Genomic DNA, 12,586 nt, shown 5'->3' with positions numbered 1-12,586 from the left:
GTGATCTGGGCTCACTGCAACCTGCACCTCCTGTGTTCAATCTATTCTTCTGCCTCAGCCTCCTGAGTAGCTGGGACTACAGGCGTGCGCCACCATGCCCAGCTAATTTTTGTATTCTTAGTAGAGACAAGGTTTCACTATGTTGGCTAGGATGGTCTCGATCTCTTGACCTGGTGATCCGCCCACCTCGGCCTCCCAAAGTGCTGGGATTACAGGCATGAGCCACCACTCCTGGCCCCTGTCTTTGGCTTTTTAAATGACAGTAGTTGCCCCTATTCTAGGACTTGATCCTCTTTCTCACCAGTAACTCTCTTATCCCCAGATTTGCTATCTTGACTTCCCTAGCCTCAGAGACTTCGGTTTCAGTGGACATTTGTCTAACCTCTCCTCTTTGTCCACCCAGGTGGAGATTCACATTTTATTTATGTATATTCTGCTATGGAATTAGATTTCTCTGGTCGGTGAGTCTTAACTTTCTCTAGTCCTCTGTTGGGTTGTAATCATGCCTAGATCTCTAGAAACAAGAGTTAATCTAGAAGCAAGAGTTAAATACCTTTAGATTTTTTTTCTTTTTTTTTTTTTTTTGAGACAGAGTCTCGCTCTGTCACCCAGGCTGGAGTACAGTGGTGGAATCTCAGCTCACTTGCAACCTCCACCTCTTGGGTTCAAGCGATTCTCTTACCTTAGCCTTCTGAGTAGCTGGGACTATAGGTGCACACCACCATACCTGGCTAATTTTTGCATTTTTAGTAGAGACGGGATTTCATCATGTTGGCCAGGCTGGTCTTGAACTCCTGACCTCAGGTGATCCACTCACCTCAGCCTCCCAAAATGCTGGGATTTCAGGCGTGAGCCACTGTGCCTGGCATAAATGCCTTTAGATCTTTATATTTCCCCCAACTTTTCCTCCTCTGTGATGCCCACAGTCCAGGTTTATATCCTAATAGATTGTCTTCTGTCTGGGGCCTGACTTCAGTAACCTTATAACTCTACTGCTTCTCCCTAGAAGATACTAGTAATATCAGTAATAACTAAATCAGCATAATACTTAATGGTTTACAAAGCACTTGACAAAAATTGAAGGAGGAGAAATGGAATCAACCCTTTAAAGTGGGTGAAACGGGTATTATTCCCATTTTTTAGTTAATTGTCAGAGTCAAAGAAGAATTTCAGGGGGCCGGGTACAGTGGCTCACATCTGTAATTTTAACACTTTGGGAGGCCAAGATGGGCAGATATTTGAGCCCAGGAGTTCAAGACCAACCTGGGCAACATGGTGAAACACCGTCTCTACAAAAAATTTGCCTGGTGTGGTGGCATGTACCTGTAGTCCCAGCTACTCAGGAGGCTAACGTAGGAGAGTCACCTGAGCCCAGGAGGTCAAGGCTGCAGTGAGCAGTGATGGAGCCACTACATTCCAGCCTGGGTGACAGAGCAAGACTCTGCCTCAGAAAAAGAAGGAAGAATTTCAGGCTTTTTGATTCTTGAGTTCATGTTTTTTTCCCTGTACCATACTATTTCTCTCTAAATGGTATCACTGTGTTTTCAAAATATTATAGACAAAAAACTGGCAGAAGTAAAGGAATAGACAAATATACAGTTGTACTTGAAGATGTTAATACTTTTCTCTCAGTAATTGACCTAAACCCTAGGCAAAATAAATAAATAAATAAATAAATAAATAATCACTAAAGATGTAAAATATATGAATGACATGATCAGCCAGTTTTAGCTAATTGACATTTATAAAACACTACACCAACAGCTGAAGAACACATATAATTTTTAAGTGCATGTAGAAAGATAAACTAATGCTGGGCCATAAAATAAGTCTCAGTAAATTTAAAAATATTGAAATCTTAAAGAATGTGTTCTCTAACCATAATGGAATTAAATTAGAAGTCAATTGTAATGAGAGACATGGAAAATATTTGGAAGTCGCCCGTATGCGGTTGCTCACACCTGTAATCCTAGCACTCTGGGAGGCTGAGGCAGGCAGATTGCCTGAGCTCAGGAGTTCAAGACCAGCCTGGGCAATATGGCAAAACTCCATCTCTACTAAAAATACAAAAAATTAGCCAGGCATGGTGGTGCGTGCCTGTAATCCCAACTGCTGGGGAGGCTGAGGCACGAGAATCATTTGAACCTGGGAGGCAGAGGTTGCAATGAGCCGAAATCACGCCACTTCGCTCCAGCCTGGGTGACAGAGCAAGACTCTGTCTCAAAAAAAAAAAAAATTAGAAGTTAAACAACTCTTCTCAATAACCTGTGGATCAAATAAAAAATCACAAGAGAAATAAGAAAATATTTTTAATTGAATGATGCTAAAAGTAAAACATATCAAAATTTCTGGGATACAGATAAAACATACCTAGAGGGAAATTTATAGCTTTAAATGTTAATATTACAAAAGAAAGGCTTAAAGTTAATCTAAGTTTCTGCTTTAGGTTCTTGAAAAAGATAAGCAAAATAGGTTAAAGGAAGGAAATAATAAAAAATAAGCAGAAATTGGCCAGGCGTGGTGGCTTACCCCTGTGCTCCCCACACTTTGGGAGGCTGAAGCGGGAGGATCACTTAAGCCCAGGAATTCAAGATCAGCTTGGGCAAGATAACGAGATCCAATCTCTATAGTGAGACCCCATTTCTAAAAAACCATAATAAAGTAAATAAGTGGAAATTAATGAAATAGGCATTAGATAAACAATGGATACATTTGTGGGGTTTTTGTTTGTCTGAGACAGAGTCTCACTCTGTCTCCCAGGCTGGAGTGCAGTGGTGCAATCTCGGCTCACTGCAACCTCTGCCTCCTGGGTTCAAGTGATTCTCCTGCCTCAGCCTCCCGAGTAGCTGGGACTACTGGAGTACGCCACCAGGCCCAGCTAATTTTTGTATTTTTGGTAGAGACAGATTTTCACCATGTTGGCCAGGCTAATCTCAAACTCCTAACCTCAGGTGATCCTCCCACCTCCACCTCCCACAGTGCTGGGATTACAGGTATGAGCCACCATGCCTGGCCTGTTTTTGTTTTTGCTTAAAACAGGGTCTTACTCTGTCACCCAGGCTGGAGTGCAGTTGCATGATCACAGCTCACTGCAGCCTCAACTTCCCAGGCTCAGGCGATGCTACCACCTCAGCCTCCCAAGAAACTTGAGACTACAGGCACATGCACAACCACACTGGGCTAATTTTTGTAGTTTTTTAGAGACGGGGTTTCACTATGTTGCCCAAATTGGTCTTGAACTCCTGGGCTCAAGCAATCCACCCACTTCAGCCTCCCAAAGTGCAGGGATTAACAGGTGTGAGCTACTGTGCCTGACCATGGATAAAATTAATAAAGCCAAAAGTTCATTCTTTGAAAGGTCTGATTAATGGACAAACTCCAACAAAAAAAGAAAATATGAATTACCAATATGGGAAGGGTTATCACTACAGATCCTATAGTCATTGAAAGGATAATAGGACAATATTATGAACAATTTAATGATAAGAAATCCAGCAGCAAAGATGATATACACAAACTCCTTAAAGGACATAATCATTATTCCATTAGAGATTATTAGTTTTGACTTCTGAACCTGGCATGGAGATACCTTTCTTGGTTATCAAATGAATCACTGTCTTCCTGTATATATATTCCAGGTGGTGATACTTCCTAAAACTATCCTAAAATTCTCTTTGTTCTTATTTACCTCAAAGCATAGTTTTTCTATTTATAACACTCTGTTGTAGATGAACAATCTAGCTATTTATTGATCCTTTGGGGAGCCCTTAAATCTGTTTGGGGGCTGTCCTGTCTCTCTTTTGCCCCAGCCTAGAGAGAAGGGGATTACATGGGGTAGATCTTGAAGCCAGGTGAGAATCTTGAGGATTGACATGGATTATCTGTTTTCTCTTAGTCACCTTGGTTCTGGGACATCCGACAGTGCTGGCATAACTATCCATTTCAGGTAGGATCTGAGTCGTTTCAGGATAGAGGTCTTGAATGTGTGTAAGATGGAGTGAGTGAGGATCCTTTGCCAGTCCCCAGGACAGATGGTGTGTTTCCTTGGGATTGACGGATTAGGGGTTCAGTCTCTTTAAGTCATATATTCAGGGTATCTATTTTTTATTTTTATTAATTTTCCCACTGCTAAGAGTCATATGAGGTATCTATTCCTGAGACCCCCATAGCAATGAAATCCAGTGAGTTTTTTGTTCTGATTTTCCCCATTATATTCACTCTAATTGGGCTAGAAAGAAAAGCAGTTTTCTGGTATTTAATGAGGTACTTTCTGGTTCAGATGTCTTTTTTGTATCAAGGGTAACTTGAAATCCCATTAAGAGCATCTTGGTTGTAATCTATACTGGAAATATGTCAAAGAACTGCTAAAGGGGTGGAAGAGGAGAAGGCCTATGTGTATTCAATCCTGTAAAAAGCACTAATTGCCCAGAATCCTAGACATACTGATTTGATTGTGTTATAGTATGTGTTAACTGTATCTCATCTCTGTAAGATGAGAGCTGAAGATGGGTGTGCAGAGGAGCGAGGGAAGAGGCTTAAGTCTCTACACCAATCCAAAGTCTGTGAGCTATTGCATATCTTGGGAGATAATGGGGAGGAGAAATGTCTAATAATTTGGGGTATTGGTCCTCCAAGGCAGAGAAAGTTGGAGAGGTGGAATGCACGTTTGACTAGTCGGTAATCTAACTACTTCTTTCTCTCTTGCAGCCTCTTTCAAGTGGGCTTTATTACTATTATATCATGGAATTGGCCTTCTATTGGTCCCTTATGTTTTCTCAGTTTACAGACATTAAAAGAAAGGTAAGGACGTTGGCCCCCTCAAGTCCCAAACTTACTGCATCCTCCTTTCTAGCAGCTTCCATGACTGCCATTATGATGTATTATCTTCCCTGAGACCGCAAAAGGAGAAACTGGGTTTGATGGACTCTTAGCTTGTTGTAATGTTCCCAGAAATGAGACTGAATTAATGATGAAGTATATTTAAGACATTCAGGGAAGCCCCAGGATAAGAACAATTAACCAGCTAAGAAGCATACTTTTTTCCATATTCTTCTTTAAGCTTCTTACATATCTAAAGAAAAAAATCCTAGTCAGAATTGGGGGATAGGATTGCCTTATTTAGAAAAAACACCTGATTCCAGAAAAGCTGGATAATGGCTTTCACATGGCATTAGGGACACTTGCTCTCTCTGTACTCCCTTTCTGGTTACCCGACTTACTCAAAGAAAGTCAATTGGAAGGGGTTTTACTCTCTTCCTGCTATTGTTCAGGAAGCAAAGATTGAGAGAAGTGAGATGACTTGCCCAGATAGTGACAGAGTTGGAAATGACTTAAGTTTTATACAACCAAATAGAAAAGGCAGAATCTTTACTTTTTTATTAGCATCTACCTGAAATAATGTGGTTCCAGCAGCTCTAACCCTAATCTGTCACTAACTCAGGGTTATCTTTGGTGAAGAAAACCAGGGTTAGCATTTATGGGAATGAATTAAAACTTAACCAGGTTGTTAGTGTTATCTAACATAGAAACTTGATACTCAATTTTTTTTTTATTTTTTATTTTTTTATTTTTATTTTTTTTGAGACGGAGTCTCGCTCTGTCGCCCAGGCTGGAGTGCAGTGGCGTGATCTCGGCTCACTGCAAGCTCCGCCTCCCGGGTTCACGCCATTCTCCTGCCTCAGCCTCCCGAGTAGCTGGGACTACAGGCGCCCACAACCGCGCCCGGCTAATTTTTTGTATTTTTAGTAGAGACGGGGTTTCACCGTGGTCTCGATCTCCTGACCTTGTGATCCGCCCGCCTCGGCCTCCCAAAGTGCTGGGATTACAGGCGTGAGCCACCGCGCCCGGCAATACTCAATTTTTATGCCTTTTACTCTCCTATGGTCAGAAGACACAGGTCACTTTATTACAATTTTATTTTAATTGTGATACATATAAGAAAGTTTGAAATACATATTTAAGTTTTAAACATAATAAACAGAGAAGTATTTAATAGATGTGTCTGATAATTCAAGTATTTAGAGACTTCCCTAGATCTAACTTGACATTTGAACCCAAGAGGAAATTAGAGCCACAAACCTATCCCTTCTATTAGGTCCTTGTGGTTGACGTTTCTCTCATTAAAACAGAAGAGTCATAGAATCTCAGAGATCTCTAAGGCTTGTATGTCCCACTGGGAAGTTATCCCCAGGTGTCAGTTCAGCATCCACACTATATATATTCCGCAGTTACCAAAGGAAATTTTTACTTTCTGGCCTTTGAGCTGCATTAACGTAGAGTATGGATCAGTCACTGATGTAGGGAGTGTTCAGTTAAATGCTAGGTAGCCAGAGGAGAGTCTAAGCAGAATGGAAACTTTTTTTTTTTTTTTTGAGATGGAGTCTCACTCTTTCGCCCAGACTGGAGTGCCGTGACGCGATATTGGCTCACTGCAACCTCTGCCTCCCAGGTTCCAGCAATTCTCCTGCATCAGCTTCCTGAGTAGCTGGAATTACAGGTGTGCGCCACCACACCTGGCTTATTTTTGTATTTTTAGTAGAGATGGGGTTTCACCATGTTGGTCAGGTTGAACTCGAACTCCTGACCTTGGGTGATCCGCCCACCTTGCCCTCCCAAAGTGCTGGGATTACAGGCATGAGCCACTGCGCCTGGCCAATGGAAACTATTATATACGGGGTGGGGTAAGATCCTCAGAGAATAATGCAGGACATTGGGTTGGCTGGTGTTTCTACGGCCCAGCTTTTACCTCCCTCTTCTATTTCCATTCCTTCCTAGGACTTCCTGATCATGTTTGTGCATCACTTGGTCACCATTGGGCTCATCTCCTTCTCCTACATCAACAATATGGTTCGAGCAGGAACTCTGATCATGTGTCTACATGATGTCTCAGACTTCTTGCTGGAGGTAAAAACCCAGTCTTTCTCCATCTTCTTCTCTTCTCTTCTTCCTATGTGAGGACTTTCTCCCCAGCTCAATTCTTTCTTCCTTTCTCCAGGCAGCCAAGCTGGCCAATTATGCCAAATATCAGCGGCTCTGTGACACCCTTTTTGTTATCTTCAGTGCTGTTTTTATGGTTACACGTCTAGGAATCTATCCATTCTGGTAAGTGGTAGGGCTGTAGAGTTGTGGTAGGTATGAGCCTAATGATACCTTTTGCCAATTCTCATTTTGCCCATTCAGTTTTTCTGTTCTATTCTATTCTATTTTTGCCAATAGAACACAAGAACCCTATTGCCCTGCTTTTACCTTGGCCTGTGCTGACCTTTTATGGACTCTCATAGGACCTCTGCTGCCTCACACCGTATTTCTAGCAAGGTCGGATCCAGACTCAGAGTACCCGACTCGGTTGGCTTCTGGTTTTTTTGACTCATCTCTGAGGAACAGTCCTAATTTTATGCCTAAGTAATTCCTTTGCCTTCTTTTGCCCTGTTGATACAATTCTCAGGCCCTTCTTGCTTGTGTTCCTGCTCTGGTCCCAACCCTGACCAACACACACATATTCTCATTCTCTCTCTCATTCTCTCTCATTCTCTCTCTCTCTCTCTCTCTCTCTCTCTCTCTCCCCCCTCTCCTCTCCCCCTCTCCTCTCCCCCCTCCCCCCCGTCTCCTTTCACTTCTACATTCACTGCTTTATGGGAATCAGCTACCTACTGTCCTATCCTATATGTGTCTGAGGAGCTGAGTCATTCCTAGGATTAGAGTCCCACTTCTGTCCTAATTTCGTCAAACTCCGCATATTTGAAGTCATTAATAATGTGACTTAATCCATCAGTTCCTAAGATTTATATATGTTTCCCTGTCCCTAAGGATAGAAAACACAACAGGCTCCTCCCCTTCTTTATTTTCTTACTGTGGATGACAGTCCCTGGAACTTCAGCTGATAAAAGGGCTGGTAGGAAAACACACAGGGCTCTGCATCCCTAGGACTCGGCTTCATCCCTGTCTTCTGAGCTTTGACTTTAGAATCTGACCATTGGCCTCCCTCTTCTAGGATTCTGAACACGACCCTCTTTGAGAGTTGGGAGATAATCGGGCCTTATGCTTCATGGTGGCTCCTCAATGGCCTGCTGCTGACCCTACAGGTTCTGCATGTCATCTGGTCCTACCTAATTGCACGGATTGCTTTGAAAGCCTTGATCAGGGGAAAGGTGAGGATGAAAGATGGCTTCTTTCTTTGGGGTATGGGGGAAGATAGGGATTACTCAACAGATGTTCTCTCTCCATCAAACCTGGTGAGCCCCATCTACTCAAGCAGGCCAAGCAAAAAGCCTAGGGCTCCAAAGTCTTTGCCTCTTCTATGAGTGTTTTGCCTTTTTTAGTTTAGAGACAAGGTCTTGCTCTGTCACCTAGGCTGGAGTTCAGTGGCATGATCACGGCTCACTGCAGCCTCAAACCTGGGCTTAAGGGAGTCTCCCACTGCAGCCTCCCAAGTAGCTGGGACTATAGGTGTGCACCACCATGCCTGGCTAATTTTCTTATTTTTTTGTAAATAGGGTGTCACTATGTTACCCAGGCCAGTATCCAAGTACTGGCCTCAAGCATTCCTCCCACCACGGCTTCCCAAAGCAATGGAATTATAGGTGTGAGCCACCACACCAAGCCTGTTTTACCTTTTTTTTTTTTTTTTTTTTTGAGATGGAATCTCGCTCTGTCGCCCAGGCTGGAGTGCAGTGGCACGATCTTGGCTCACCACAACCTCTACCTCTTGGGTTCAAGTGATTCTCCTGCCTCAGCCTTCCTAGTAGCTGCGACTACAGGATGTGCCACCGTGCCCAGCTAATTTTTGTATTCTTAGTAGAGACGGGGGTTCACTATGTTGGCCAGGCTGGTCTCTAACTCCTGACCTCATCATCTGCCCACCTAGGCCTCCCAAAGTGCTAGGATTACAGGCGTGAGCCACCGCACCCAGCCTACTGTTTTACCTTTTAAGATGTGACTTAGATGCAAGAGGGGAGTTCTGCCTTCTTCCTGTCCCTTAGGAATGGCTTTTGTTAGAGGATGATAGGGTTAAGAGTTTTTTAAGAGATGGCCTCAACCATTTCCTATCCCTTACCTACCTGCTTCAGTGGATTTCATATTTTTTCTTTTTGACATGGGGACTTTTTCAAAGGAAATCATATGCAGAGCCACATAAACTGTATAAAAGCAGATTGTTAAGTTGCTTAGAAATGGTGATAGTTCACAAGCCACCACAAGATAACCATGCTGTGATATTCAAGGTATAGTTTATATAAGGAACTAAATATACACCTCACCCCACTACTGTATGAGGCAAGTGTCCTAAGTGAATGGGTATGTAGTATTTCAAATACCCATCTTATGCCAAGAGCCAAAGAAAGGTGCCACTTAATGATAAACTCAATTGAACTTTGCAAGTTTTGAAGCAGTCAGACTGTAATTAGTCCAAGAGCTAGGGATTTCAGCCTAAAGGAATACAGAATCCCAAGTGGGAGGGGCTCTGCTTGAGCAGGCACTGACACCAGGACCAACTGATGGAATGTGGCCTAGATATTGATGATCTCCTGTGTCATTATTCCTTATAGCTGCCATTGGCTCAGAACTTGCTCAGCGTGCCTGTGCATCTTGCTGTAGCTACTGGACATCTCTGTTCTCTCCTGCTTCTTTCCTGACTAGGTGACCTGTCCAGGAAGGATTAAACCCTGTACTCTCCACTCTTTCCTCACCTCCTTCCTTTTTTCTATGCCTGGCGGGAGCTGGACAGTTTCATCTCTTGCATGTAAGTGTATCTGTGCTTCTAGTATTCAGTGAAGCATGTCCATCTGAATGTGGTTCTCCTTCCTCCTGCTCTCCTTTCTGTTCCCTTGTGTTGGTCTCAGAGCATGCCCTCTCTCCTGACTTTTCGGGGCCATTACTGACTAGAGCTGTAGTTGCCAGATGTTTTCCTAAATTGAGGCAAGAATTTGAGTCTACTTTTTTTTGTTTCTGAGACTCTGTTTACCGCAAGTCTAGAGACACTCTGCCCTCTAGTGGAAATTTCTTAAAGGTCAGGTAATCAGTCATCTGAGTTCAGAGGTCAACAGCTATAATCAACTGTAGAAGACCCATCCAACACAAATTCAAGGAGCTGATCCAAAGCAAATGCTCACCTCCTTGGCAACAGCTGTTACAGCTGTGTTCCTTTTCACTTCCTTCTCTCCTTTATTTAAACTACATTTATTATCCTTCAGTTCTGGAGGTCAGAAGTCCGACACAGGTCTCACTGGGTTTCTGTCCTTTACTTCTAGAGTCCAGGGTGGAGTTGTTTTTTTTTTTTTTGAGACAGAGCTTCGCTCTTGTTGCCCAGGCTGGAGTGCAGTGGCATGATCTTGGCTCACCGCAACCTCCGCCTCTCGGGTTCAAGAGATTCTCCTGCCTCAGCCTCCTGAGTAGCTGGGACTACAGGCATGCGCCACCACGCCCGGCTAATTTTTTTTGTATTTTTAGTAGAGACAGGGTTTCTCCATGTTGATCCAGCTGGTCTCGAACTCCCGACCTCAGGTGATCCGCCCACCTCAGCCTCCCAAAGTGCTGGGATTACAGGCGTGAGCCACCGTGCCTGGCCCCTTTTTTTTTTTTTTTTTTTTTTTAAGAGACAAGGTTTTACTCCATTGCCAAGGCCGCTGGAGTACAGTGGCGCAATCATGGCTCACTGCAGCCTCGACCTCCTGGGCTCAAGAGATCCTCCTGCCTCAGCCTCCCAAGTATCTAGGACTACAGATGCATGTCACCATACCCAACTAATTTTGTCATTTTTTATTTTTTGTAGAGACGGGGCTCTCGCCATGTTGCCCAGACTGGTCTCAAACTCTTGGGCTCAAGCAGTCCTCCCCTCTCAGCCTCCCAAAGTGCTAGGATTATACGTGTAAGCCACCGTTCCTGGCCCATGGTGGAGAAACTGAAATACTTTGCTTGATATGCAGGACAGTTTAATTGGGAAATGCTGCTGTAATCCAGATGCTTCATTTGAAAATACGAAACAAAAAAGACCATGTTAATAAGCATTCACAGATGGTAGCATGATTAGAACTGGGATTCTTTTCTCATTGACTGCCAGTCCATTTGTGTTTTCACTATACTGTGTATCTTGTGGATGCTGAAGTTTCACAAGAAAAGTGATCTTGCTATTGGGAAAGGGAAGAAGATTGGAAAACAGTGTCATAGGATAATGGTAGCTGAGCCTAGGAATGGGAAACTACTAAAAAAGGCCTGTTATGGATCAGCTTTGGGGATAAAGCAAAACAGCATAACCAATATGAATAAATGCATTGTCCACAGCCACCAGAAGATAGAAGCACTGCTGACAGTCATATGTATTGTTCATGTTGGCCTTCCCTGTTCTTTGAAGTGGAAGAAGAGAAGGGGTGTCTGGAGTTTCCCTGAAACCTAAACCAGGTCTCAGTGAGGATGTCAGTTCTCTTAGGCTGGTCCTGAAAGACACACCCCTCTACCAAAGTAGCTTCTATTCCATAGAGAACAGAATTGGAGATGGCAAGGGAGAAAACTAGAAAGCAGGCGAAGCATAGTCACAACATTAGCCATAGTCCAGACAATACTTTGAGTTAGATGTCATCAGAAAGCAGACCAGACTGGGAACACAGTGCCCACACCTGGGTTTCTGAGCTTAGGTGTGTCTTACAGTTCTCTCCAGAAAAGTTCTGCCCTCACTTTTCTGTCTTTGGTCTCATCCCACTCAGGTATCTAAGGATGATCGCAGTGATGTGGAGAGCAGCTCAGAGGAAGAAGATGTGACCACCTGCACAAAAAGTCCCTGCGACAGTAGCTCCAGCAATGGTGCCAATCGGGTGAATGGTCATATGGGAGGCAGCTACTGGGCTGAAGAGTAAGGTGGTTGCTGTGGGGACTTCAGTACACATGGACTTGTAGGGTCACTGGCAACATACTCCTCTTGGCCCTTCCCATATCTACCCTTCTGTGACTGGGGGACTACAAGGCACTGAGGAGTATCAAAGAAGCGAATATTTTCACTTTGAAAGAAAACGCTGCCGTTTTGTATTTAATAGCCTCCAAGTTCTTTCAGTAATGTTATTTGCTCTGTTTTTGTGTGTTTGTTCATGTGCATTTGTGCATATGCGTGAGTTTCATTGCTGGGGTTGGGGCACAATTCTGGACTGGAGCCATGAGGCCTTCCCTAGTCCCCTTTGAACCCACCTTAGTTCCACATTTGGCTGCATCTTGAATTATACTGACTCCAGACTGTCTCCTCCCTTTTTGCCCTTGGCTCTTGAGGCTCTAAACCCCTGGGCCATCTGAATGGAGCAGCCAAGTTCAGTCCCAGATTTCTGCACTGTTCCTCTTTCACAGCTAGAATACGTTGCATGATGAAGTTGTATAGAAACAGAACCATGGATGGATGGCCAGGATTACTGTGGTCCCTAGCTAGATCCCCTTCCTATCACCTGATAGCAACAGGGACAGCTGCCAATACCCTACTCTTTACTCAATGGTACCCAGGGAGGGGGCATGGGAAGAGGGTGAGCTGAGGGCTGGAGGAGGACAACAGCCACTGGGTGAGCTGTTCACGGTCTTGTACTATTGTTTACTCTGTGATTAAAAGTACTTCAACCCA

The 12,586-nt window shown here is 43.8% G+C and overlaps 1 protein-coding gene across 5 annotated transcripts in view; it reads left to right on the top strand.

Annotated features, from left to right (window-relative positions):
* CERS5 (ceramide synthase 5) overlaps positions 1-12,586 on the top strand; it is a 36,673-nt gene extending 24,087 nt beyond the window's left edge. Inside the window, exons 4-12 of one of the 5 annotated variants that reach the window (XR_012420240.1) lie at positions 404-461; positions 3,896-3,946; positions 4,708-4,800; positions 6,775-6,903; positions 6,995-7,101; positions 7,216-7,401; positions 7,991-8,147; positions 9,634-9,736; positions 11,694-12,586. Coding sequence is in view for 3 of the 5 variants with exons in the window: in XM_005570819.4 (XP_005570876.2) it covers positions 404-461; positions 3,896-3,946; positions 4,708-4,800; positions 6,775-6,903; positions 6,995-7,101; positions 7,180-7,401; positions 7,991-8,147; positions 11,694-11,843 (967 nt within the window). In the remaining 2 variants the exon portion in view is untranslated. Of the gene's footprint in view, positions 1-403; positions 462-3,895; positions 3,947-4,707; positions 4,801-6,774; positions 6,904-6,994; positions 7,102-7,179; positions 7,402-7,990; positions 8,148-9,633; positions 9,737-11,693 lie in introns of all 5 variants that reach the window. The other 4 variants (XR_012420239.1, XM_015430907.4, XM_005570819.4 and 1 more) reach the window with 4 other exon arrangements.

This window comes from Macaca fascicularis, chromosome 11 (genome assembly GCF_037993035.2).
Source record: "Macaca fascicularis isolate 582-1 chromosome 11, T2T-MFA8v1.1".
NCBI lineage: Eukaryota > Metazoa > Chordata > Mammalia > Primates > Cercopithecidae > Macaca > Macaca fascicularis.
This window is presented reverse-complemented; position numbering and strand designations above follow the sequence as displayed.